The sequence below is a fragment of the Lynx canadensis genome, chromosome D4 (assembly GCF_007474595.2).
Source record: "Lynx canadensis isolate LIC74 chromosome D4, mLynCan4.pri.v2, whole genome shotgun sequence".
In the NCBI taxonomy this organism is placed as follows: domain Eukaryota; kingdom Metazoa; phylum Chordata; class Mammalia; order Carnivora; family Felidae; genus Lynx; species Lynx canadensis.
Window position 1 is genome coordinate 87,047,594 of NC_044315.2, and position 24,569 is coordinate 87,072,162.

At 51.0% G+C, this 24,569-nt stretch overlaps 1 protein-coding gene across 11 annotated transcripts in view; it reads left to right on the forward strand.

Annotated features, from left to right (window-relative positions):
• The window catches only part of SPTAN1 (spectrin alpha, non-erythrocytic 1), a 61,405-nt gene that overhangs the window by 14,495 nt on the left and 22,341 nt on the right, over positions 1-24,569 (forward strand). For 7 of the 11 annotated variants that reach the window (XM_030294168.1, XM_032595644.1, XM_030294172.2 and 4 more), the window contains exons 4-31: positions 2,297-2,437; positions 2,795-2,941; positions 4,376-4,509; positions 4,665-4,809; positions 4,887-5,041; positions 5,692-5,827; positions 6,646-6,747; positions 7,578-7,715; positions 8,163-8,273; positions 8,967-9,044; positions 9,159-9,314; positions 9,549-9,753; positions 10,450-10,631; positions 10,971-11,214; positions 11,408-11,530; positions 12,085-12,302; positions 13,136-13,228; positions 13,589-13,723; positions 14,786-14,934; positions 15,995-16,054; positions 17,158-17,356; positions 19,290-19,394; positions 19,815-19,838; positions 20,380-20,415; positions 22,331-22,378; positions 23,142-23,233; positions 23,519-23,663; positions 23,771-23,952. In XM_030294168.1, coding sequence (XP_030150028.1) covers positions 2,297-2,437; positions 2,795-2,941; positions 4,376-4,509; positions 4,665-4,809; positions 4,887-5,041; positions 5,692-5,827; positions 6,646-6,747; positions 7,578-7,715; positions 8,163-8,273; positions 8,967-9,044; positions 9,159-9,314; positions 9,549-9,753; positions 10,450-10,631; positions 10,971-11,214; positions 11,408-11,530; positions 12,085-12,302; positions 13,136-13,228; positions 13,589-13,723; positions 14,786-14,934; positions 15,995-16,054; positions 17,158-17,356; positions 19,290-19,394; positions 19,815-19,838; positions 20,380-20,415; positions 22,331-22,378; positions 23,142-23,233; positions 23,519-23,663; positions 23,771-23,952 — 3,683 coding nt within the window. The remainder of the gene's footprint in view (positions 1-2,296; positions 2,438-2,794; positions 2,942-4,375; positions 4,510-4,664; positions 4,810-4,886; positions 5,042-5,691; positions 5,828-6,645; positions 6,748-7,577; positions 7,716-8,162; positions 8,274-8,966; positions 9,045-9,158; positions 9,315-9,548; positions 9,754-10,449; positions 10,632-10,970; positions 11,215-11,407; positions 11,531-12,084; positions 12,303-13,135; positions 13,229-13,588; positions 13,724-14,785; positions 14,935-15,994; positions 16,055-17,157; positions 17,357-19,289; positions 19,395-19,814; positions 19,839-20,379; positions 20,416-22,330; positions 22,379-23,141; positions 23,234-23,518; positions 23,664-23,770; positions 23,953-24,569) is intronic. The other 4 variants (XM_030294170.2, XM_030294175.2, XM_030294176.2 and 1 more) reach the window with 2 other exon arrangements.

Here is a 24,569-nt window from a genome sequence, read left to right on the forward strand (position 1 = left end):
CCATTTATGTGCAAACACTTTGCCATGGGACTTGACATATGTAATCTCTGATCTTGACTAGAAGCTCCCTAGGTAGCCCTTATCCCCGCAATATGGAAGGGAAGGAACCGAAGCTCAGAGAAGTTTGAGTAACTTCTCCAAATCCCACAGCTAGTAGGCGACAGAATTGGAATTCCAGTCTACACCTTTCTTTGCTGACAACTATTTGCTTTATTTTCCGAAGCTATATTTCTGTTCGCTTTCCTTAATTTCTCTGCCAGCTGCCTCAGCCTCTTGCTGTTTTCTCATGCCCCTATTGAGAAAGCCACCCGAGTCAGAACCAGGATTTCCTCTCCACCCTGTCAGCTTTCAGTGTTTCCCAAGTGCCCCTGCCTGCCTGCTCCCTCCTGTTCCCAAACTGCGGTGCGCTTGAGAATCTGGGCTCTTTAGCCTGCAGTGTTTACGAGGTCAGATGCACCAGGAACAGGAGGGCTGTTCCAGCCCTGGAGCAGGGCCTGTCCTAGTTCTTTACCTGAGAGCGTGAACATGAAGCATGTGAGAGACTGACCATTGACTTAGGGGGTGAGGTTTTTTGGTGAGCCTTCGGTGGTCTTGTTTTTAATTTGAGCAAAGGGCTTTCATTTAATCTTTGCTGTCTTGTTCCCAGTTCCCATGGTGATCCTGGCTTGGTGCTTCATCTGGCCCCATAACTCAGTAACCTCATTTGGCAGGCAGGCTAACGTGGGGGCGGGGGTGGATTGTGAGGATTGCTTCTATGTCCTGGATAACCTGTCTGTCGCCGGTTTAGACTTTCACACCGTACCGGACGGCGTGGCGCCCCATAGTCACCGCCACCCACATTGGGTCCCACATCCGAGTAGGTGGAGTGTTGAGTTGCTGCTGCTTGCCTGTTCCTTCCCCTCTGCCTTGGAATGCCTTTCACTTCCTTCTCCTTGGCGGGGCTTCTTTGTAACCATCGGTGGTGGAAGTGAATTGTGTGTTTATTTCCCCTGCTGTTTTCTCCTTTCACATGAAACCCACACCCTTGTTTCTAAGAGAATCCACCCGTGTTGGCTGCCCCTTGGCCTTCAAGTTTTTAGCTGCCTGGGAGGGGCATCTCAACAATGGGTGGATCCCAGACTTCTCTCCTGTGAGTGTCCACCCCCCTTGTGGTTTGTTTTCCTTGTGTCTGCCAGTGTTAACACGGAAATTCCCAGTATCTTGGGGGAGGCTTAGTCAATACATTAAGATTGGATTAGATACCAGAAAGCGTCCCCTCAGCTTGAACGCATGATCAATTCCCTCCCAGTTCTTGACACGTCCTTACTAGGACTTGCAGTGAGAACCCAAAGATGCTGGGAAGTGAATATGTTTGGGCCTGTGGCTACCACTTGGGTGAGGTTTGAAATGAACCTTACCTGAGATGTACCACAAACAGTCTTTTCACAGAAGTGCCAAAACCTTTTCTGCCAAGAATCCTTTTCATTGCTGATTATGTTTCAGGACCTCTTTTTGTGTGTGTGTTTTAAGTTTATTTATTTTGAGAGAGATAGCAAGCGCATGTGTGTGCATGAGCGGGGGCAGGGCAGAGAAAGAATCCCAAGCAGGCTCTGCTCTGTCAGCACAGAGCCCGACACGGGGCTCAAACCCACGAACCATGAGATCATGACCTGAGCCAAGATCAAGACTCCGATGCTTAACCGACTGAACCACCCAGGCACCCCCTCCCCATCTTTTCTAATTTATATGAAAAGGTGTTCCTATTTATTTGTGCCTCATCATTGTTTCTTTGCATTCATGATGCCCATAAGACCTCTCGTTTTATTTTTTCCCTCTACCTCTGCAAATTCATAGTAACTCTTCAGTGATTTCTGCTGTTTCTGTGTTAATTCCTCATCTCTCCTCCCCCACTAGTTTTCCGACCCAGGAATCTCACTTAATGATTTGATTACTAATAACAATTATAAATAACATAATTATCATTTATGCATTTCTGTATTGTTTACATATATTATTTATATAATAGTTGATGATGATTAATAATTCCCCTGAAGTAAACTAGAATAAATCCACCTGTGAAAGGTCAGCTGTTTTGTTAAGACCTACCGAACCACTGTGAAGTGGATGCTGTTTCCCGTTCTCAAACTTAGATTTCCTCTTCCTTCGGAGATGATCTTTGGGGTGGGGGGGGATTATCTTTTAAAAGATGTATTCCAGCCTCTGACTTGTGAGGTTTCTGACCTGCGGGAAGTCTGTGGAGGAGCCAGATCCCATAGGGATGGTTGTGATCTCCGGGGCTGATTTTTCTCACCCACAGACCCGTTTGATGGAGCTGCACCGCCAGTGGGAACTTCTCTTGGAGAAGATGCGGGAGAAGGGGGTGAAACTGCTGCAGGCGCAGAAGCTGGTGCAGTATTTGCGGGAGTGTGAGGACGTGATGGACTGGATCAATGACAAGGTACGTTTCCAGGAGGAAGGTTTGCTGAGTCAGCCTTAGCAAGAGCACGGGAGGAGTGTCTGTGTGCCCAGCTGAGGGCCGGAGTGAGCAGCGGAAGACGCTTGGTGGTGGGGTTGCCGCAGCCCCGGCTGCTCTCCGCAGCGCGCGCCCTTCTGTAACTCTGAACCCGGAGGCTCAGCCTGACGTGCCCTGAGCTCAACCTTTTAACTGGGAGAGGAGCTCAGATCACAAAGGACACGGAAAACTGCATCCACGAAAGCTAACGCGGCCCAGCCCGGTGGGCCTCGCTCGTGATAAGTGGGAGCCATGGTTACCGAGTGTCAGTTGGTGACTCTGGCTCTGTTGGTTCCCGGGCAGGAAGCAATCGTGACTTCTGAGGAGCTGGGCCAGGACCTGGAGCACGTGGAGGTTTTACAGAAGAAATTTGAAGAGTTTCAAACAGATATGGCTGCCCATGAAGAAAGAGTTAATGAAGTGAACCAGTTTGCTGCCAAACTCATTCAGGTAGGTGGCAGAGCACCACGTGCTTCTTCCCCCATCATGATACTAATTGTCCGGTGTTCCCAGAAGAAAATTTCAGTGATCAGTTCCCTGAGTCCTGTGTGAGCACGGTGTGGAAAGCGTCTCTCAGAGTTTTGTTTAGATAAGGCAGCAATTCTGCTTACTCCTGAGTTAGGAGCTGCTTTCTAACTTGTGCCCATGGGCAGGAAGGGCCAAGTTCGTTTGATCTGTGTCCTCCACCCACTTTCGGGTAGGGCTCAGCGATGCTTTTACGGGGCTGCTGAAGCTGGGCGTCCAGGGCTGTCAGGTGAGGGTGTGGCGGTGAATGCTTCTCAGAGTTGGCAGGCGTCCACTGACGCCTGACTGCTCTCTTCCTTTCCTTTTGATTTTGATGTGAAGTCCCAGGGCTCTCTTGGGAGCCTGGGGAACCTTGTTGTAATGAATAGGCTCTCCACTGGTGGCTCTGAGCCATCGAGAGGGGACAGTGCAGCCTTTCCCCATTGCCTACGTGTGCATTCCCGTGAGCTGCTTCTTTATCCCCGGCTTCTGCTACAGGCGCCAGAGTGCACACATAGTATTTATGACTTTATGTATATATATCCTTCTGTCTTACGTTGCTGCATTATGACCAATAGAAGCGGAAATCTCTCCTTAGCAATCTCTCCAGGGGCTTCAAGTAGTAGGAACTGGATTTTGTGCTTTCAGGGAGATTTGATTTGCAGGGTATAAATCTTAAATTTATGGATCTGCTTCAGGGCTGGTACTTGTTGCCTTTCTGGCCAGTGACAAAAGAAGAGCCAGCACTCCTCAGAAACACCTCATCCTTCCACAGCGAGAGATGTACTCTGCCCTACCCCCTGCCCCAGAATCTTGGGGCCTCCCAGGGTCGTGCTGACAAGAGCAGTCAGGCCAAGCCTAAGATCTCACAGATGGATCTCAGAACCCCGAAATGCTTCATTTATTACTTCACATTTTTGTCAAGACAAAAACCAAAATGTAGTTCATGGGGAAGGGTACTTTTAAAGAAATAGCTCCAGTCTGAAGTCAGGAACACACCCTGAAGACCGTGTGTACGGACAGGAATGCTTGGTAGGCTCCCGAGTGTCCGAGGTGACAGATTTTCCAGCACCAGGTGCATTGGACGTAGGTGCATCGATGAAGCTACCATAAAGTTGCAGTTAAGGTATGTGTTAACATGAAGGTTTTTGGTGCTGATGCCCGCAACCGCTTTATGGACTGTCCGCACTACTCGGAGGGACAGAGAATGGCTCCCCCCTTTTTATACAAGAAGAAACGGAAGCTCATTTTGAACAAATTTCACTCCATTTCACACACAAAGCCAGTGTTTCTTCAGAAAGATGAAGGTTTGCTGAAGCAGACACTTGTCAGGAGCCCGGGGCTCAGGACCCAGGCCGGTCTGTGTTCTCCCTCGTGTAGGAGCAGCACCCTGAGGAGGAGACCATCAAGACCAAGCAGGATGAAGTAAACGCGGCCTGGCAGCGGCTGAAGGGACTGGCCCTTCAGCGACAGGGGAAGCTCTTTGGGGCGGCTGAGGTCCAGCGCTTTAACAGGTACCGAGCCATAGAGGGCTGCTGGGCATGGGTGTATACCTGGGGGGCCTGGTGGATATGTGGCATGTGCCACATAGATGCTGGAGCTGCCTGGGCGGCACTCCCAGCCCTAGACAGTCGCCGTAAGCGGCTGCGCCGGTGCCTCCATTCCATAGGGATGTGGACGAGACCATCAGCTGGATTAAGGAGAAGGAGCAGTTAATGGCCTCTGACGATTTTGGCCGAGACCTGGCAAGCGTTCAGGCTCTGCTGCGGAAGCACGAGGGTTTGGAGAGAGACCTTGCTGCTTTGGAGGACAAGGTAGGTTTTGAAAGTAGCCGGTCCCACAGAGAAGTTAGCAAGGGGCACGAGCGCTGTCTGATGGAGGGTGTTTCCAGGTCAAAGCCCTGTGTGCCGAGGCCGACCGCCTGCAGCAGTCCCACCCTCTGAGCGCCGCGCAGATTCAAGTGAAGCGAGAGGAGCTCATTGCCAACTGGGAGCAGATCCGGACCCTGGCAGCCGAGAGACACGCCCGCCTCAATGACTCCTACAGGTAGGAAGAACTCCCTGGGGCTCAGCGACCCACGCCTTTGGACCCCTCTTAGAGAAGAGGGCAGGCGGGGTTAGGGGTCACTTCTACCCACTGAGAGAGGGCTGCTGTACACCTGCCAGTTCCTGTGCAAAGAAAGTGCCAGTGACTTTCCTACCTGTGTTACATTTGGAGACTGGCAACTCTGTAGTGTGTGCGCGCACGCACGCACACTTAGTGTTTATGACTCTATGAATATCCTTCCGGCTTCTATCGCTGTGTTATGACCAATAGAAGTGGGAATCTCTCCTTAGTGATTGGAGCACCAGGGAAATATACCACTAAAATTGAGTAAATCAAGCATTGGGGAGTGAAAGAATGCTAATTACTAACCAGAGCTCAAACTTGGGAATGCCAAGGAGGTTGGAAATAAGGGACCAGATTGGGGAATTACAATGATGGACAGAACCCAAATTTCAAAGGATTGCTTTCAGCCTTCTCTCGCTTTCCTTTATAGTCTAGATGGAAGAATCTTCTGTATCCCAGGATTAGGGTTTTCATGGTTTGTTAGGCCTCTGAGGACGTAGACTTCGAAGCTTTAGGAAGGCATTTTCCATCCTGGGCTCTCCACTGGGAACGTGGCACATCTCATGGCTCTTCTTGGATTTCCCTAGGCTTCAACGCTTCCTTGCTGACTTCCGCGACCTCACCAGCTGGGTGACTGAAATGAAAGCCCTCATCAATGCAGATGAGCTCGCCAATGATGTGGCCGGGGCTGAAGCCCTGCTCGACAGGCATCAGGAGCACAAGGTAGCATCTCCGACATCTTTCAGAAGGAAAGACATTTTAGCTTGTAATGCATCGGTTGATCACTCTCATTTGCAGTCAGAGTGGCTGAAACTTTGTTCACAGCTGGCTCCCTCCATAGGATTATTATTGATTTTGCCTTTGGAGCCTGGCTCTGCCGGCTTCTCATACATGGTGAAGAGGGTTAAATGTTGGGAAATTAACTGTGGTCTGTGAAAATGAAGGGCTGTGCCCTGGCAAGATAGAGTGCTGTAGTTTGCACAATAGTCATAACCATCTTAAACACTGTCTTCATTTAAATGCTGAATTTCATATTTGGTGTAAGTTTCTTACTCTGGTTTTTTTCCCCAAAGTATATTCCACAGAAAACTAGTTTTATGAGATTTTGATAGGCTTTACCTTAAAAAGAAAGGTTTCTGGAGCGCCTGAGAGGCTCAGTCGGTTAAGTGTCTGACTCTTGGTTTCGGCTCAGGTCATGGTCTTGAGGTTTGTGAGACTGAGGGTTTTGAGAAATCCGCCCACCCGGCACCGTGAGGGCAGAGAGACGGTGGAACAGAAGACAGGGCTCGGACCCTTAATCGTGTGGGAACATGGCAGGCTTGGACAGAGGTGGCCTGAAAAGCCAGTGGCAAAGAGGCTTCTCAGTAAACGGTGCCCTTGTGGTTGGTAACCCCGACCGGTGTCAGGGAACCTGGCCTCATCATTGACCCTGCTCCTTGTTGGAGATGGGATGTTCTGATTTGTAACGATTGTTTAAAATTCGACCACTCTGTTTTCTTTTATCAGTTGCCAGGCATAAATTATGCCTTTTTTCCCTTTAGGGTGAAATCGATGCTCACGAGGACAGCTTTAAATCCGCAGATGAGTCTGGACAGGCCCTGCTCACTGCTGGGCATTACGCCTCGGATGAAGTGCGGGAGAAGGTAAGAGAGGAGAGGTTCTTTGAGAGTCTCTGAAAGCTGGTATCCATCCATGAGCATCCAGGCTGCATTCACCATGGTGTGCGAGAAAGCCGACATAGAACTTGTGCCAGGAAGTTCAAGGGCAGTTTCTTAAGAGACCGAAGAAGAAGACCTATTTGTAGTATCGTGATTGATTAGAGAAAGAAAGTTCCATTTATTTGGGATGCTTATGGTACATTTTCTACCTGAAGGGGACCTGGCAGGGAGTTGAGCCAATAAGAAAGAGATGAATTTCAAAGTTTCACAACATCTGAGTGTAAAGATACCTGAGGAACATTAAGATGATGATGCTGTTTTAATACTGCGTAGACTAAAAAGAGTCTTTGAAATCAAAGACACTTTATTGTCAACTTTGGAGCTTAAAAATTAGCTCTAGGGCATTCCTGAATTTACCAGTTTTATGGGAAGACGCACCGAGTTGGCATTTCTCGGCTGAGAGTCCTTCCTCCATTTTTACTGCCTGCCTTTGGATAGATGCCCTTTCTTTTCTACCTAACATTTACCTACCATTTTGATCTTAAGTCACCTGTGATAACGTGGCAGTAAATTAATTCTAGATCAACTCGCTTGCCTTCTATGTAGCCTAAACTGCTCAGGATTTGTGTGGTTTCCTGTGAGCCGGCTGCCACAAGTGAATGCAATTCGTCCCCTTTTGCAAACCAGAGGAGAGGCCGGAAGATTAGCACGAGGCTTAGAAATTCCAGGGCAGCCTTTCTGTTGGCCTGGTGGGGGAGGGGGCCACGGCAGGACCCACCCTCCCTCACGGCTTCTGTGTCCCCTCCTCCCTGCAGCTGGGCGTCCTGGCGGAGGAGCGGGCTGCCCTGCTGGAGCTGTGGGAGCTGCGCCGGCAGCAGTACGAGCAGTGCATGGACCTGCAGCTCTTCTACCGCGACACGGAGCAGGTGGACAACTGGATGAGCAAGCAGGAGGTACCGCGTCGTCTCCGTCCGCCGCACTGCCTGGGGGTGGGGCTGACTTGTGCCCATGTTGCCGTTGTGAGTCGGGTGACGAGGCCGTGACGAAGAGCGCCCAGCGGCTGTGCCAGCCTTGCTCCCGCTGCTGGGGTTGGCTGACCCTCGGGACCGGCCCCAGGTTTGGACAGGAGTCTGCTGCTGTGGAATTGTCTTTTGCCGAAGAGGACTTTTGTTTTTTTTTTTTTTGGGTCTGGGACTTATCAGCACTCACGCTATTGGTGAATTTATGTTAAGTGAATCTAAAAGGATGTCAGACTTTCTGGAAGAGAGCTGAGAAGTTTTATGGCTATAGCATCTCCTTCCTTCCTTTTCGTATTTTGGCCAGCATATCCTTTGCTTTCTAGCCTTAGTTGATGAAAGGGCTAGGGTGTCACCCTGAGTGCTTTTGTTCTCTTTCGCAAGGCCTTCCTGTTGAACGAAGACCTGGGAGACTCCTTGGATAGTGTGGAAGCGCTCCTCAAGAAGCACGAGGACTTCGAGAAGTCCCTCAGCGCCCAGGAGGAAAAGATTACAGTAAGACTCTCTCTTCTCGTTCCTTCTGGTGGTCCTCAGAGTCAGCCCGGCATCCGTTCTCCTCAAGGGTTTCTGCGCAGATGCAGCGGAGGATCTGTGTGAGAGGTGCTCCTGTAGGGGCTTCAGATCTCACGGTGGCGGCTCACGGTCCGGTGGGAGGCCCGCCTCCGCTCATGGGATGGGATCTTTCCCTGATGCGTAAACCTCCACATTGAGATTTACCTTTCACTAAAAGTACTTGGAGCTCAGGGCGCCTGGCTGGCTCAGTCGGGGCGCGTGTGACTCTTGATCTCAGGGTTGTGAACTTGAGCCCCATGTTGGGTGTCGAGACTACTTAAAAATAAAAGCTTGAGAAAAATAAATAAAAGTGGTTGGAGCTCACGTAAGAGGTATTTTTCCCCTTGCAAACAGGCTGCTAACCCGTTCTGACCCCCCGTCCAGTCACATCAGATGTGTCATGACATCAGCTGCAGTGAACGTCCTGAAAGGAGCTAGCATAACATTGTCGTATCTGACTAATAACGTCAACCAGAAACTCAGAAGTTGAGGGGTAAATGTTGTCACAGCAAACCTTAGACCTGTGTTTCGGTTTAGAGCATTTTGTGACCTGTACGGTAGTTACTTTGCTCCTGCGGCCGAGCTGTGTGCTCGCGTGCTTTTGCTGGTGAAGAGCCCTTTACTCTTCCCTTCCAGGCACTGGATGAATTTGCAACCAAGCTGATTCAGAACAATCACTACGCAATGGAGGACGTGGCCACCCGCCGAGATGCGGTACGTTCCGTTCTCCCCGCGCCGTCCCCACTCTCCTGTCCGTGTAACCTCTGGAGCTGGAAGAAGTCTCTGGAGAGCAGGAACGGGAGAGTCATGAGGCCCCTTGTCTTCCAGCTGCTGAGCCGCCGCAATGCCCTGCACGAGAGAGCCATGTGTCGCCGGGCCCAGCTGGCAGACTCCTTCCACTTGCAGCAGTTTTTCCGCGACTCCGATGAGCTCAAGAGCTGGGTCAACGAGAAGATGAAAACCGCCACAGATGAAGCTTATAAAGTAATGTTCTGCCAGCATTGCGCTGTAGCATTTGGCTAGGAAGCTAAATGTAGCTCTCAAAGATAAATTGAAGCTAAAGAAAGAAATCAGGAGCTCTGAAAATCACACTATTTAACATAAGCTTATCGTTCTCTGCACCCTGCCCCCTGCCAGGAAAGAGAAGCAGGAAGGTAATACAGAGTAGTTTGACATACTCGGGTTCCAGGTAGAACCCCCTTCTTCCTTTTTTGGCAGGACCCATCCAACCTACAAGGAAAAGTACAGAAGCACCAGGCTTTTGAGGCTGAGCTCTCTGCCAACCAGAGCCGCATTGACGCCCTGGAGAAAGCGGGGCAAAAGCTGATTGATGTCAACCACTATGCCAAGGATGAAGTAGCAGCTCGTATGAATGAGGTCATCAGTTTGTGGAAGAAATTGCTGGAAGCCACTGAACTGAAAGGTAAGAGAAGGAGCCTCCCCGGATAGTGTGAGGGCCGCTGGGGAGTTAGGTGTCCCTTCCTGGTGAAGTGTTGTAGGGACACAAACCACATAGGTCGGGTGAGCTGGTCAGCCTCGGGCCTGCGCGCTCCTCTCCCGTGTAGCAGTTCCTTGCTTGCGATCCTGATGCTTTGCTAATGTGATAAATGTGGTTGACGTGCTGGGTAGTGGGGGAGCCTGAGTGAGAGGGAGTGATTGTGGTCACCTGCCCTTAACTGGTCCTTGTCGCCGAACATCAGAGTTCGGCTGAGAGCCAAGGGCTTTTAATAATTCTTGAACGCTCTTCTCTCATGGGGGTTAGGATGCTTTTTAAAGGACTTCTGGGGGTACCTGGGTGGCTCAGTCAGTTACGTGTTTCGGCTTAGGTCGTGATCTCATGGATCTCGAGATTCTCCCTCCCCCTCCCCTCTCTCTGTGCACTTCTCCAGTGTACGCCCAAGCCAAGTGAATTCTTCTCTCTCTCTCATAATAAATATTTAAAATATACAAATAAAATAAAGGACTTCCAAGTCTGCGTTTTGTTTTTACCTTTGTGGTGGGGGTGAAGCAGTGACTGGAACCCTGACCCTTAGCTCCTCACTAAGTACCGTTGTCAATGAGCAGCACTGGCGGGGGACAGTATTAACAGGTGGACAATCATGCCTGCTCCTTTGACTAGGGATAAAGCTTCGCGAGGCCAACCAGCAGCAACAGTTCAACCGCAACGTCGAAGATATTGAGCTGTGGCTGTATGAGGTGGAAGGTCATCTGGCTTCGGATGATTATGGCAAAGACCTTACCAACGTCCAGAACCTCCAGAAGAAGCATGCCCTGCTGGAGGCTGACGTGGCTGCTCACCAGGTAGTGGGACCCGGGGGCTGCTGCCTGGGCCGCTGGTGGTGGTGAAGCTGGAGAAACGGCAGGCGATTTCTAGGCCCTGCTGTTTTTCTGAGGGATAAAAGGTGTTGATTTTCTTAGGTGACCCTGTGTATTCCCTCTTGTTCTCAAATCAAACTCCTCCCTCAGAGTTTCCTGGGAGCCCAAGATGAGGGAAAGAGAAGGCAGAAAGATTACTCTCTAGGCTGGGAAGACACCTGTGTTGGTTTTTCTTCATATGTGACCGAGTCACAGTTGAAGTTAAGAGTCAGACCAGAGCATGCTGGTGCAAGCTTTCACGACTCTGTCCCTTCCTGTTTCCAGGATCGAATCGATGGCATCACCATTCAGGCCCGCCAGTTCCAGGATGCTGGCCATTTTGATGCTGAAAACATCAAAAAGAAGCAGGAAGCCCTCGTGGCTCGCTATGAGGCACTCAAAGAACCCATGATTGCCCGAAAGCAGAAGCTGGCGGATTCTCTGCGTTTGCAGCAACTGTTCCGTGACGTTGAGGATGAGGAGACGTGGATTCGGGAGAAAGAACCCATTGCCGCGTCCACCAACAGAGGTCAGTCTGTCTCCCTGAGGTAAGATTCAAGTTTGAGAAAGGGCCCTACCCTCATAGCGTAAAGGAGGTGCATATCAGAGCAAGGAGGGTCAAGTTTAAGGTAAACTTGGAACCCCAGTGGAATCTTAAAGAGCGACAGGGCTGACTTTTCTCTCGATGGCTTGGATGACCAGGGAGCGGTCTCTGCTTTCAGGCAAAGATTTGATTGGAGTCCAAAATCTGCTGAAGAAACACCAAGCCCTCCAAGCAGAAATTGCTGGGCATGAACCCCGCATCAAGGCAGTGACCCAGAAGGGGAACGCCATGGTGGAAGAAGGTAAGCGGTTATCACCCAGGGAGTGGCTTTGCTTTTGGTCTTTGTTTGCTCCTCGGTTAAGTGCATGGACTTGAGTCAGACTGGGCTTGTGGGGTTGAGGACCATCCCCGGTCTCTCACTATATGACCTTGACTAGACCCTGCCCTCTCGATCCGAATGTCTTACCTGTGAGATGCGGGTAATAGTTGCAAGGAGCGAGTGAGATCATGTGGGACGGAGTGTGGAACAGCCTGGCACGTGTCTCAGTGACTGAGGACTGGGGGGGCTACTGTTGTTAGTTAGGTCTTTACAGTCATATCACTGGTGCCAGCTTGGGATACCTGCTTCGTAGGGTCCAGATAGAGATCTGGATGGCTGGAGGCTTGAGGATGCAAAAGTTGGACAAATTACTTAGAAGTCCGGGACCCAAGCCTCTCCTAAAACTGGGGGTTATGAAGGGGCCTGGCTTGCCACAGTGATGTAGCGGAGGTGCCGTGGACACCCGGAGGACCTTTTTCTCCGGCGTCATGTCGGCCTCCTTTGCATGGTCTTCCTTTCCCCTGCCTGCCTTCCAGGCCATTTTGCGGCGGAAGATGTGAAAGCCAAGCTCAGCGAACTGAATCAGAAGTGGGAGTCACTCAAGTCCAAGGCCTCCCAGCGGCGGCAGGACCTGGAAGACTCTCTGCAGGCCCAGCAGTACTTTGCCGATGCCAACGAGGCCGAGTCCTGGATGCGGGAGAAGGAGCCCATCGTGGGCAGCACCGACTACGGGAAGGATGAGGACTCAGCCGAGGTGACCGCGTGTGGGGAGTCTGCCGGGGCTCAGGCTGGGGCCCGTGGGGAAGGTGACCAGTGTGTGGAAGGTGCAGCGTCTGCATCGTTGGCTCTTTAGTGTGTTTTAAAGTATTTTGTAGTTTCCACTATGGAAACTTGCCAAAGGAGAGAGGAGGTCTCCCGTCCCTACCTTCCACCGCAAGCGTTTTGCCATTCTTGTTTGTCTGGCTCTCCACACGCATGTACACACGTACATACACAGGCTTATCTTTTTGCCAGCAGTGGGTGTTTTTGAGCGAAACTCTTAGATTTTATCCATAGAGGTCTAGGTGCGGCCCCTGCACCTACCTCTTTTCTTGCCAGTCTTCACAAAACCCAGAAGAGTCGAATGGTGACATGTGCTATACAGGATTCCCCCAGAAGATGGGGGTGGGGACAGCTGAAGAGTTTTGGAAGGGGTGGTGGTGGTGGATGATGCTAAAGCACTACGTGTAGCGAGGGAGGGGAGCGTCCTCAAGGAAGGCAGGCTTCGGTTTGTTGGTAGTGTTTGTTTCTTAAGGTGGGTGGGGGAGCCACCAAGTGCACCATACCGTGCTTTATCGACCTTGTATTTTTCCAGGACCGCATGGTCATGCAGGGGCAGGGAGAAAAGATAATACTACAAGTCCCAATTTATATTTTCTCCAAATATGATGTTTATTAGAAATGGGGAGGGAAAGTGTGGAGCAGGAGGTGATCAAATCCCCGTGTAAATGAACCAGCTATCCGGGGAGGATGGTAGGTCGGTGAGGCAGCAAGGACGGGGCGCCCTGGTTCCTTGTGCGTGGTCACAGTGTGTGATTTTGGTTTCAGGCTCTACTGAAGAAACACGAAGCTCTGATGTCGGATCTCAGTGCCTACGGCAGCAGCATTCAGGCTCTGCGGGACCAGGCTCAGTCATGCCGGGTGAGCCGGGCTTTCGTGTCAGCAGTTAGCGGTTGCCTGGGGTGGTGGGGAGTGGGGGGGCACGCAGGAAATTGAAGGGCCTGGGCACTTCCGGCAGATGTGTCAGTCGTAGGTCACATTCTTGTGACCTCACTGCTAAGTCCCGTGACACAAAGATGCGTAAACAGTTTAAAATGAGTAAAGATTTCCAACAGCTTAAGTTCTGGGGCCGGTCAGATTTTACTGATAGCTTCAGAGAAGAGCTCTCAAATATGCATGTGGTAAATTTGGTACGGCCATTGAAGTTGGAGTCTGTTGTGGACTCAGGTGACACGCCACAGACAGCCTTTAACCGTGTGTGCCCTTCCTTTGGATTTTTAGCAACAAGTGGCCCCCATGGATGATGAGACCGGGAAGGAGCTGGTCTTGGCTCTCTACGACTATCAGGAGAAGAGCCCTCGGGAGGTCACCATGAAGAAAGGGGATATTCTCACCTTACTCAACAGCACCAACAAGGCAAGGCATCGAAAGTGGTTGTGCGTTTCCTTCCACGAGCACTACCGGTTTTGCTCAGCTGCGTGTCTGTGAGTCATCGTGTCTAAAATACGGCTGGGTTAGAATTCGAGGAGACCAGAGCCTCCCAGTCGGTCTCCCCCTTGATACCGCTTCACCCCGTGTGTGATCCCGAGGGTTAATCTGTCCATCTTCCTGAATGCCCGAAAGCAGCTGTCTCGAGAATGGCTTGGCTTCAAGATTGAACACCTTGAGGTGAAATTCCCTCTCTTTAGAGCCACATCTTTTCAGGACCTTTTAAGAACTGTCGGTTCTTAATCTAGACTCTGTGGCTACAGCAGATAGTTGAAGAGCACTGTGGCATTACCCCATAGGCTCTGTCTGCTCAAATGTTTCGATGTTTCCTGGTTCATCAGCCTTCTTCCCTTGACCTGTGCTGGTTTGACAGTGGCTTTGAAGTGCAGTGCCTGGTGCTCCATGGATCATCTGATAATTCCCACAAGGTCTTCGTTAAGGCTAGAGAAATGTCCACAGCCATCGTTAAGGACCCTTACTCCTGCACCCCCAGTTTACCCTAATCGTGAGAGTTTGAGAAAAACCAAAAAAAACCCGGTGATTTGTATTTTTCTGCAGACTCTAAACCGACCTTCTGGTCTGACTCTGCTTTACCCAACAGCATCATCCAGGGGAACTTGCTATGACGGTGGACATTTTGTGTGTGTGCTGGCTCTGCGGTAGCTGTTGGTGCAAGTGGTTATTACTCTAACTTATTTAAACGGATGTAGTCACGTGTGGCTAGTGGCTGCAGCGTCAGTGCCGTTCTGGCGTGTCTAACAGGAGGGTGTCCTTTCTGTTGGGTGTCACTGCGGCTTCCCTGGGGACCCACTCCATGCTCGGCAGGTCACAAAGGACCGGCAGGTCCGTCCTTGTGCGGAGTGACTTTGCTGCGGTCACAGGATCCTCTTCACATGCTTAGAGCCGTCGTGTTCACGTGCGCGCACACAGGCTTCCTCGGCTCCTCCCTTTCTCAGGAGTTTGCTCTCAGTTCTCCGTCTGTTTCCTTAGGACTGGTGGAAGGTGGAGGTGAACGACCGCCAGGGCTTCGTGCCGGCTGCGTACGTGAAGAAGCTGGACCCCGCGCAGTCGGCCTCCCGCGAGAACCTGCTGGAAGAGCAGGGCAGCATAGCCGTGCGCCAGGAGCAGATTGACCACCAGTAAGGGCCACGCTGGCGACCACAGAGGTCCCGGGGTCACTTGGGGCTTAGTTCACACCCCACACAGGCCGAGCTTTAGGTGGCGTCTGGAGGCTCTGGAGCGGCCATTCTGGTGCCCGCATGTACCCGGGACGCCTTCTGCCCACTGTCCCCAAGTCACTTTTAACCTCCAGTGTCCTATTGGGACCTCAAACCATTGACCGATACCTTTATTTTCCTTTGTTTTGTTTCTTTCCTGGCTTTTGTAAGAGTCTTTTCCTAAACAGCATTTTCTAAACGTTACTCTCTTAACCTTTGTCCTCCAGTTGGGGATATGCTCTGGATTGGTTTTTAGAGGTTCCGCACCCCTACAACTCTGCGCCTTTTAAAAGGCTGTTGAGAGAGCGGCTCTCTCTCGTGCTTTGTGCTTGGAGGTGGAGGTTATCTTTTATAAAATGTCCCGTCCTGTCTTCTAGCTAAGCCCCCATACTGACCTGTGTCCCTCCCGTATGGCATGTCTTGCTCAGCTGATGACCTTAAGGTTTCGGACACTTGAAAAATATCCAGAAGCTATGTCTCGCTAGAGTTTAGGACAACAGAATTTTGGGGACCCTGGCGATCCCTGAAAAGATCAGTTATTTGTCTACTTCCAGACCTTTTTTGTTACTATGGAGACAAGAGAGCAGTTTGGGCCTGGATCATAACTGTGGGAGCAAAGCAGCAGGCCCCATACGTGACTGGAGGAGCCTATGAAGCTCTCAGTCCAGGTCTTTCTCATGCTAGTCCTGTGTCCCCCTGGCCTTGCTCTGTGACATGACTGGTGTTGCCAGGACAGGAAAGTTGTCTGCCTTAAACACAGCAGATTTTTCAGGAAAATGAAGGTGAACTAACTCCTCTAATTTACTTTGCCGGCTTTTTCTTTACTGATGTCCTTCGTGGCCTGGCTTGCTTCTGAGAGCTTTTGACGGACGCCTCAGTTGCCCCTACTTGAAGCATCCTGGCACGAGTCGGAGCTGCCGCTGTCCTTTCCCGTGGATTAATCCCACTAACTCGTGCATGCTTTTGCTGTGCCCCCGTGCAGGACGCGCATAACTAAGGAGGCCGGCAGTGTGTCTCTGCGTATGAAGCAGGTGCAGGAACTGTGAGTAGGCGGGCGGCCTTGCCGAGCGCCCGTGCCCGTTCTCCCTCTGCCGCTTCTTTCCAAGGCACTCGTTCATCCAGAAAGACGAGGTGGGGGGGACTGTGAGGCCTTGCAGCAGCTGCGCTCCTAGGAAAGAGGTTTTGGTGCCGCTGTGCCCCGTCGGTGGCCGCTTGCCTCCCCGGGTCCCTTCTGTGTGCAGCTGTGTGCTCAGAGTGGTGTCGGTTCTCCCCCCCTGATGGCTTGGGTGGTGGAGCGGCCACTATCGGCAGCGAGCCCAAAGGCCGGTGCCGGAGTGTTCCCTACTAGGAACGAAATGCCTCCCTTTAAAGTGCTCTGATTCTCGGTAGCTCGTTGCTTTTTTCTTTCACTTTGAGAAGCTTAGACTTGATGGTGATGGTAGCTTTTCTTTAAGCTTTACCTTAGTCTTACTAAGTTTGTCATTTGCACGTCTCCGAAGGTAGTGAGCAGTTCAGCCCTTTGTGTTTTAGCTCGCAAGAGTTCGAGCCTTCTTTGATTCTTAAGAAGTCTTCCACCTGTCGACGTGGTACAGATACTCTGTACTCAACCTAATTTTCCTTCTGAAGTTGGCAAAACTTTCCAAGAAATAGAGATACCGCTTTAGAAATTGCCTGCTGTTCGGAGAGGCTGACGTCCCGCGTGAGGCTGTTTTAAAGTTCGGTGTGCCTTCGCCCGCCGCCAGGGGCTGCTCAGAGAGTCAGAGCGGAGCGGGAGCCCTGCATACGCTGTGCTCAGCACACTCATCTCGTCTCTCAGCTCTGCTCGCATGACCCCTGTGTTACCGTGCTAGACACTGGGTCCCAGTCATTTGTGGTCGTGACGTTGGCCCCGGGATGAGTGTGCCGGGCTGTCTGAGCCACCCAGGTGTGAACAGCGTGGCGCTCATCCCTGAGGCTGTCGTGTGGGGCCCCGGGGGCTTCATCCTCATCCGCGTTCTGCTGCCTTGTCCCCTGGGCACCGTCATTACCAACTCATGGCCTCGGACCCTCATCTCGGAGACACCCGGTGACTTGCCCTCAGGTTAGTCTCCACGGGAAGCTGACTGCCTGCCTTGCCCCCTCTTGTCACCCTGTCCGATGACCCAGGTACCGCTCTCTGCTGGAGCTGGGTGAGAAGCGCAAGGGCATGCTGGAGAAGAGCTGTAAGCGGTTCATGCTGTTCCGCGAGGCGAACGAGCTGCAGCAGTGGATCAACGAGAAGGAGGCGGCTCTGACCAGCGAGGAGGTGGGCGCCGACTTGGAGCAGGTCGAGGTGCTGCAGAAGAAGTTTGACGACTTCCAGAAGGTACGGGAGGTCTTGCAGCTGAGCTGAAAAATTGGAGACTCGGTTCTCTGCGTCTGTGACTGTAGTTTCCTGGAACCGGCGTGGCACAGGTTGTGCCCTGCCAGCTGTGTGTAGCCCTCTGTAAAAACTTGAAACTGTTTCAGTCTAGTTTCAAGGGAACACATGCGGTTTTCTCTACTTTTTCTAAGAATGTTTTGGGACGTAAAATACCAAAACGTGTAGAAGTGTTTTTTTTTTTTAATTTCTTTTTTTAACATTTATTTATTATTGAGAGACAGAGAGACACAGAGCATGAGCAGGGGAGGGGCAGAGAGAGGGGGAGACACAGAATCTGAAGCAGGCTCCAGGCTCTGAGCTGTCAGCACAGAGCCCGACACGGGGCTCGAACCCACAAACTGTGAGATCATGACCTGAGCCGAAGCCGGACACTCAACCGACTGAGCCACCCAGGTGCCCTCTAGAAATATTTTTTTAATTGGCATAAAATTCAGACAGCATACAGTTGACCGTTTTGAAGCGTGCAGTTCCGAAGCATATAGCACGTCATGGTGCTAGATGACTGTTACCTTCTCTACTTCAGAAGGACACTGTCTATCCATCGGAGCGTCCTTCCCCGTCACCCCCAGCCCGTAGCAGCAAGCAGTCTGCTTTTTGTCCCTGGATTTACATGCTCTGGACGTTTCATATAAGTGGAATCCTACGTTATATGACTTTTTGCAACTAACTGCTTTCACTGAGCGTAATGTTTTTCCAGATTCATTTTTGTATCAACATTCTAGGACTTTCTAGGGCCGAATAGAATTCCATCGTTGTGCGTAAACTACATTTTGTGTGTCCACTCCTCAGTGTAAGAGTTGTAGAACCAGATCATGTGGGTTGAGGGGCTTTTTCTCCCACAGGAGCTGACATCAGAATTTCATCATATTTAACTTTTTTTTTTTTTTTTAACATTTTTAAATTTTCTTGAGAGACATAGCGTGAGCAGGGGAGGGTCAGAGAGAGAGGAAGACCTAGAATCCGAAGCAGGCTCTGGGCCCTGAGCTGTCAGCACAGAGCCTAATGTGGGGCTCAAACCCATAGACAGGAGATTGTGACCTGAGCTGAAGTCAGATGCTCAACCTACTGAGCCACCCAGGCGCCCCTCATCACATTTTAAAAACACATCCCCTCGGGGCGCCTGGGTGGCTCAGTCGGCTAAGTGTCCGACTGTTGCTTTCAGCTCAGGTCATGATCTCAGGCTTCATGAAATTGAGCCGTGAGTCAGGCTCTGCACTGACAGCGCGGAGACTGCTTGGGATTCTCTTTCTCCCTCTCCCTCAGCCGGTTGCCTGCTTGCACGCATGCACACGTGCCGTCTCCCAAATAAATAATTCCTAAAAAAAAAAAACAAAACTAAAACACATTCCTCTCCTCCAAAGGAGGATAAAAGATGGGGACTCCTGGGTGGCTCAGTCAGTTAAGTATCCGACTGTTTGTTTCGGCTCAGGCCACGATCTCATGATTTCATGGGTTCGAACCCTGCATAAGGGATCGTCAGCACGGACCCCGCTTGGGATTCTGTCTCTCTCTCTCTCTCTCCCTCCGTCCCTCCCCCACTGGCATTGTCTCTGTCCCTCAAAATAAATAAATAAACTTAAAAAAAAAAAAGTAAAAGCAGAGTTCCATTCAGACAGAATAACGGTTTATGAACTGCAATTAATGTAGCAAATTTGAGACCAACCGTTCCCAACGCCCTATTATTTTCTGGCTCCCTTGATAGTGACCGTCAGGATTTCTGATTTGGGTGACTGCCCAAGTAATAGAAAAACTAGCTCATAGGATACCCGTTAACCAGAAATTTGTAGGTTCGAACCATAGCTTATGAACATATTTTGCCCGCCTTCTCTTTTGAATTACTCGTGGAGTCTTAGTTATCGTGGTTTTGGCTTTAAAGGATCTGAAGGCCAATGAGTCCCGGCTGAAGGACATTAACAAGGTGGCTGAAGACCTGGAGTCGGAAGGTCTGATGGCAGAGGAGGTGCAGGCGGCACAGCAACAGGCAAGTGTCCGGGCTGGCGCGGAGGCCGTGCTCCTGGCAGAAGCAGTTTGCTTCTGGTCCCTTCCTAGCACGACCCTCGATCCGGAATGTCCCACAGCACAGAGGTGGAGCCAGGGTGGGGTTGGGTCCCCTCTGCCATCCTAAACCAGTTTGTTTCCCTTCGCATAGTGGGGAAAATAGCTCCTGTCTTCTCCACGTGCCCACTTAATGTCGTGAAGGTTGCTTACTGTTTATGTAGCCCTTAACAGTAAAGTCACCCCTTCCAGAGGAAAAGTTTTTATATACAGACACTTGGTCTGTTAGACTCTTAAGAAGTGTCTGTGGCCTTTGTGTGTCTTTTTATAATTTTCTCCTCGCGTCCGGGTCTGACAGGTGTGTGTGCACCGTGACAGTGAAAGTTATTTCCTTCTCCCCTTGTAGGAGGTGTATGGCGCGATGCCCAGGGTGAGTCTGTGTGGAACGTGATCGTGATGGGGATGAGGTCCCGGGAAGAATATAATCCTGAGCCGCTTAAGGATTTCTGTCCCTGAACCTCAGAGATGCCTTTTGTTTATAAAACTCTGTGGGAAGGGAATAGCAGAAATCGGTTTCTGTTTCCGTTCTCCAAGAGATAAAAAGGATTTTTCTGTTTAGTTTTCTAAAACTTTTTCACGACAGTTGTTCAGGTTGGTTTATTAGCCTTTTTTCAAAGGGAATCCTATGACCAGGACACAGAAAAGTTGGTGGATTTCTTATTAAATTTCCTCATTCTCTTCATTTCTGTTCACTCCATAAACGACTAGAATTTTCCTCTTCTCTTTGTTGACTTCGTTTCCCTTAAGCGGCCTTGTGGAGTGCTATGAGCCAGCAATAAGTCAGGGATCCCAGAGGGAATCCCACCCTGGCTAATCACTCTGGGGACCCCCGCCTCAGGCAGCACAGGGCGGGGTGTGTCGTTTCCTGCTGCCCTGTACAGCTGCCTAACTCTGCTTCCTCCACTGAATAGGATGAAACGGATTCAAAGACAGCCTCCCCATGGAAGGTGAGAACCCCTTTGCAAATGATCATTTCCTAAGGTTTTCAGGAACAGAGCTACTTTCTGTGTTTTTCCGGGGGGTCTGTTTCTGAGTATTTAGGGAGTCTTTGGTCATTTCTGGACTTGTTTGGGGTGGTTTCTTTTTGATCCTCTCCTTATACTCTTTGACTCTGTCAGGTCTTAAAATGTGATCTTTGGGGCTCCTGGGTGTCTTGGTTGGTTAAGTGTTTAACTTTGGCTCAGGTCATGATCTTGTGGCTCATGATTTCAAGCCCCACATCAGGCTCTGGGCTGACAGTGCAATGCCTGGGGCCTGCTTCAGACTCTGTCTCCCTCTCCCTCTGCCCCTTCCCGGCTCATGCGCACGTGCTCACACGCACTCTCTCGCTCTCTCTCACTCTCTCTCACTCTCTCTCTCAAAAATAACATTAAAAAAATATTTTTTTTAATGTGATCCTTAACCTAGAGGAGCAAAGTGTTCCATGGAAAAGCTCAGTACAATGGCATTTATGACCCATGTTGCTGCCAGAAAAAACTTTGCAGAGGTGACCCCGTGTAGTTAGGTGTGGCCCCGCCCACAGGATTGCAGTCCCCAAGGCCAGAACAGGAACAAGGACATTACCTCTGCCTAGCCACTTTCCCTGGTGGTCTACAAAATGCTTCTTGGAAGATACCAGGTGCTGCAGACAGATGTAAAAGGAGGAACAAAAAGACATACCAACCACAGTAGACATCATTCCCAACAGATGCAGGGAGGGTGCTTGACTAGGGTCTCTTGCTTCTGGCCCCCTGGCCCTGATCATTCTGCTCATTGAAGAGGCTCCATATTCCGGGGAGAATACCTTTTCCCCTTGATTCAGCTTTCTCCCCTTTTCTCAACCTTAATTGTTCTTCTGTACAATATATGATCAGTGGTGATGTGACAGGGCAACACCCTTACCTGTCTAACCCTTGGCAGAGTTTCCTGGTAACAGGTATTTTTTGCAGAAGTGTATTTCAGATGGCTTTATAAACGTCAATGCCACCTCAAAAATTTAAAATTAACCAGAAAATCCTTCCATTTCTGAAAATGATTGGAGACACAAAGGCGTCTTCTGAACCCTGTACACGCCCACATTGGTTGGAAGTGTCATGTGGGTGTGTCCCAGGAACACCCAAGGAGCCTGACTAACCTGCATCCCAGTCTGGCCTGTCCTCTTCCCAACATACTTGAAGGTTACAGGCGTTGTAATGGGGGGTTTCTTTCAGACAAAAGTAAGTGGGCTCTGAGATCCCAAGGGGCATCTGATTTCTACATTGATGAGAAGATAGTTAATTCACTGTTTTGTTCTGTTTAAAAATCTGGTAAGGCTGTTGCCCTTTGTTCAGAGGGGACACTGTTAAAAAGAACAGCAGCCCAGTAGCCAAGAAGAGATATGAAGTTCTTGGTGTATTTATTCAGTCTCATTTGCCAGCATTTGTTAAATTGGGTGTTTTCTGGACTCTTCTGTAGCATGAACAGGAAGAAGACACGAATACTTAGTCTTTGAGCTCTTTTTTCTGTCCAGCCAGCTGGTGTTTTATTTCTTTTTAAGGTTTTATTTTTAAGTAATCTCTACTCCCAACATGGGGCTCGAACTCGTAGTCCTGAGTTCCAAGCTCCACTGATGGAGCCTGCCAGGCGCCCCCTCCCCCCACCCCCACCCCCAACGCCAGCCCGCTGTTTTAATGGTGGTTGTCACCACTCACTGTCTTAACTCTTCAGCAAGTGAACTTAATCACGTCGTGCTTTATGCCTTTCCACTGGCTGCTCAGAATTTTGACAGTGTCCCTTAAAGATAATTTTGGTTGATAATCGGGACCTAATGGCACTTCTCAAAATTGTCTCTTAATTGGCGGACACTTGATTAGTGTTGCTCTTCTGCTTCCCTCCCCTCCATAGTCTGCTCGCCTGATGGTTCACACCGTGGCCACCTTTAATTCCATCAAGGTAAGAGACCACGGCCAGCCCCCTCGGCTCCCGCTTCCCTTCACTGTTTTCCTTCTTCTGACTACATCTGTAGCACTTGTTACTCTCCTGGGGCCGAGTGTGTCCTGGGCAAATGTCCACTCTCCTCACACAGCAGGGCGGTGTGGTCGGCTTTCCTGGTCAAGAACTCGCCAGGTTTTAACGGGAAAGTCGGCCTTCCCTTCGGTTGTAGCGGGGCTGGGAGCTGCACGAAGTGTAGTGTCTGGAAGGCGGGGAATGTCTCCCTTGCCTCCTTACAGGAGACATTTGGCCTCATTCTGGTCCCCACGGTGTTTGGTCTCCTCCAGCACCGGGCCCTGCGCGCTCCTGCCCCTCTTGGGCTGCCGCGGCCTGCCCTCGGTGCCCGGGGGAAGTAGGCTCTGGGATCTATCCACACGGCTGTGCTCACAAAGCAGTCGCTCCGTGGCAGGCACCAGTCCGGGAGATGCGAGGGAAAATGAGCCGGCTGCGTGTCTCTGCAGCTTCAGGGGTGATCCTAGGTCAGATATTCACAGAGCGTTCTTGCCATCACACGTGGCTGACATTGGCGAGGTCCTTCCCTTCTGGACTTGCGCTCTAGTGTCTGCTAACCTACTTAGCCAGGAAGGTCGGAAGTGGGAGACCATCTGGGCTCCACCCTTTCCTCGCAAGCCAGGCCCCGGCGCTTTGGTTGTCTGCCCCCCATGTGAGCCTGGCTTGGGCCCGTGGCGGAGAGGATGGCTGAGCTGACCGTGTCCTCCCGCAGGAGCTGAACGAACGGTGGCGGTCCCTGCAACAGCTGGCCGAGGAGCGCAGCCAGCTGTTGGGCAGTGCCCACGAGGTGCAGAGGTTCCACAGGTAAGGGCGGCGCAGGGCTGGGGGAGCGTTGACCTTGGCAGTCCCTAAGCTGGCTGACTTGGATCTGATCGACATCTGGGCTCTGGCATCTGGGACACGTGTCACGGGGTAGACTGCTTGGTAAATAGTGAGTGAGCGAATGACCGTGTGTTCTTCTGCTCTTTTAGAGTTTTTCATGGCAGCCAGTGGTGTCCAGGCACCACAGCTAAATCCGTTTCCTGTCTCGTCCTGTACTCGGGGCAGCCGTGCTCAGCGGTCGTTAACTGCCTGTGTGTCTCCCCTCAGAGATGCCGACGAAACCAAAGAGTGGATTGAAGAGAAGAATCAGGCTCTCAATACAGACAATTACGGCCACGATCTGGCCAGCGTCCAGGCCCTACAGCGCAAGCACGAGGGCTTCGAGAGAGATCTGGCGGCTCTTGGCGACAAGGTGAGAGGTGGCAGTGCCCTCTGTTGTCTTGGCCCCGGGTGGAGCACAGCTGCCGCCAGGCAGAGCACGGCTCCCTCACTTGCCATCCCGCCACCCTGTTCCCATAGGTCAACTCCCTGGGGGAGACAGCCGAGCGCCTGATCCAGTCCCACCCCGAGTCAGCCGAGGACCTGCAGGAAAAGTGCACCGAGCTGGACCAGGCATGGAGCAGCCTGGGAAAGCGCGCGGACCAGCGTAAGGCCAAGCTGGGCGACTCCCATGACCTACAACGCTTCCTCAGTGACTTCCGGTATGGAGCGGAGAAGCGTTTGTGTGCTCGTTGGGAAAGCGCTCTGTGGCTGATGTGCAGCCCTCAAACTAGCAGATGACAGCAAGTCAAAAAATAAGTGTCCGCTTCCCGGTCTAGGATGTGCACATGCACGCCATCTCTCCCCCATTTCCCGCCAGACCCTCTTCTGTTTCTTCCTCAGACGAATCTTTCAGAGTAGAGATGTACCTTAGTGTCTTCCAGTCGTTTTATTTAGAGAAATTTCAAGGCTGTAGAAAAATAGCCTGAAGCGGTGAACACGGATGACATCCTTCATCTGTAGTCACCAGTGAAGTCCTTACGACTTCGGCTTAACCTCCAAACACATTACTCTGTCTTGCTGGCCCACCTGAAAGTCGGTTGCAGATCCGTGGCCCTTCCTTTACCTTTAAGTGCCTGGGCCTGTGTCTCCTGCAAACAAGGGTTTCCTGTTCACCGCACATCTGTCCTCCACCCCACGGTCTAACCCAGTCCAGTCCAGCAGTATTGAATCCAGTCTGCGTCCGGTTTCTCCACGTTGTCTCAAATGTGTACTCAGTAGCCAGGGTTTATTTTTTGGTCCAGGATCCAGTTGAGAATTACTGTTGCAGTGATAGAAT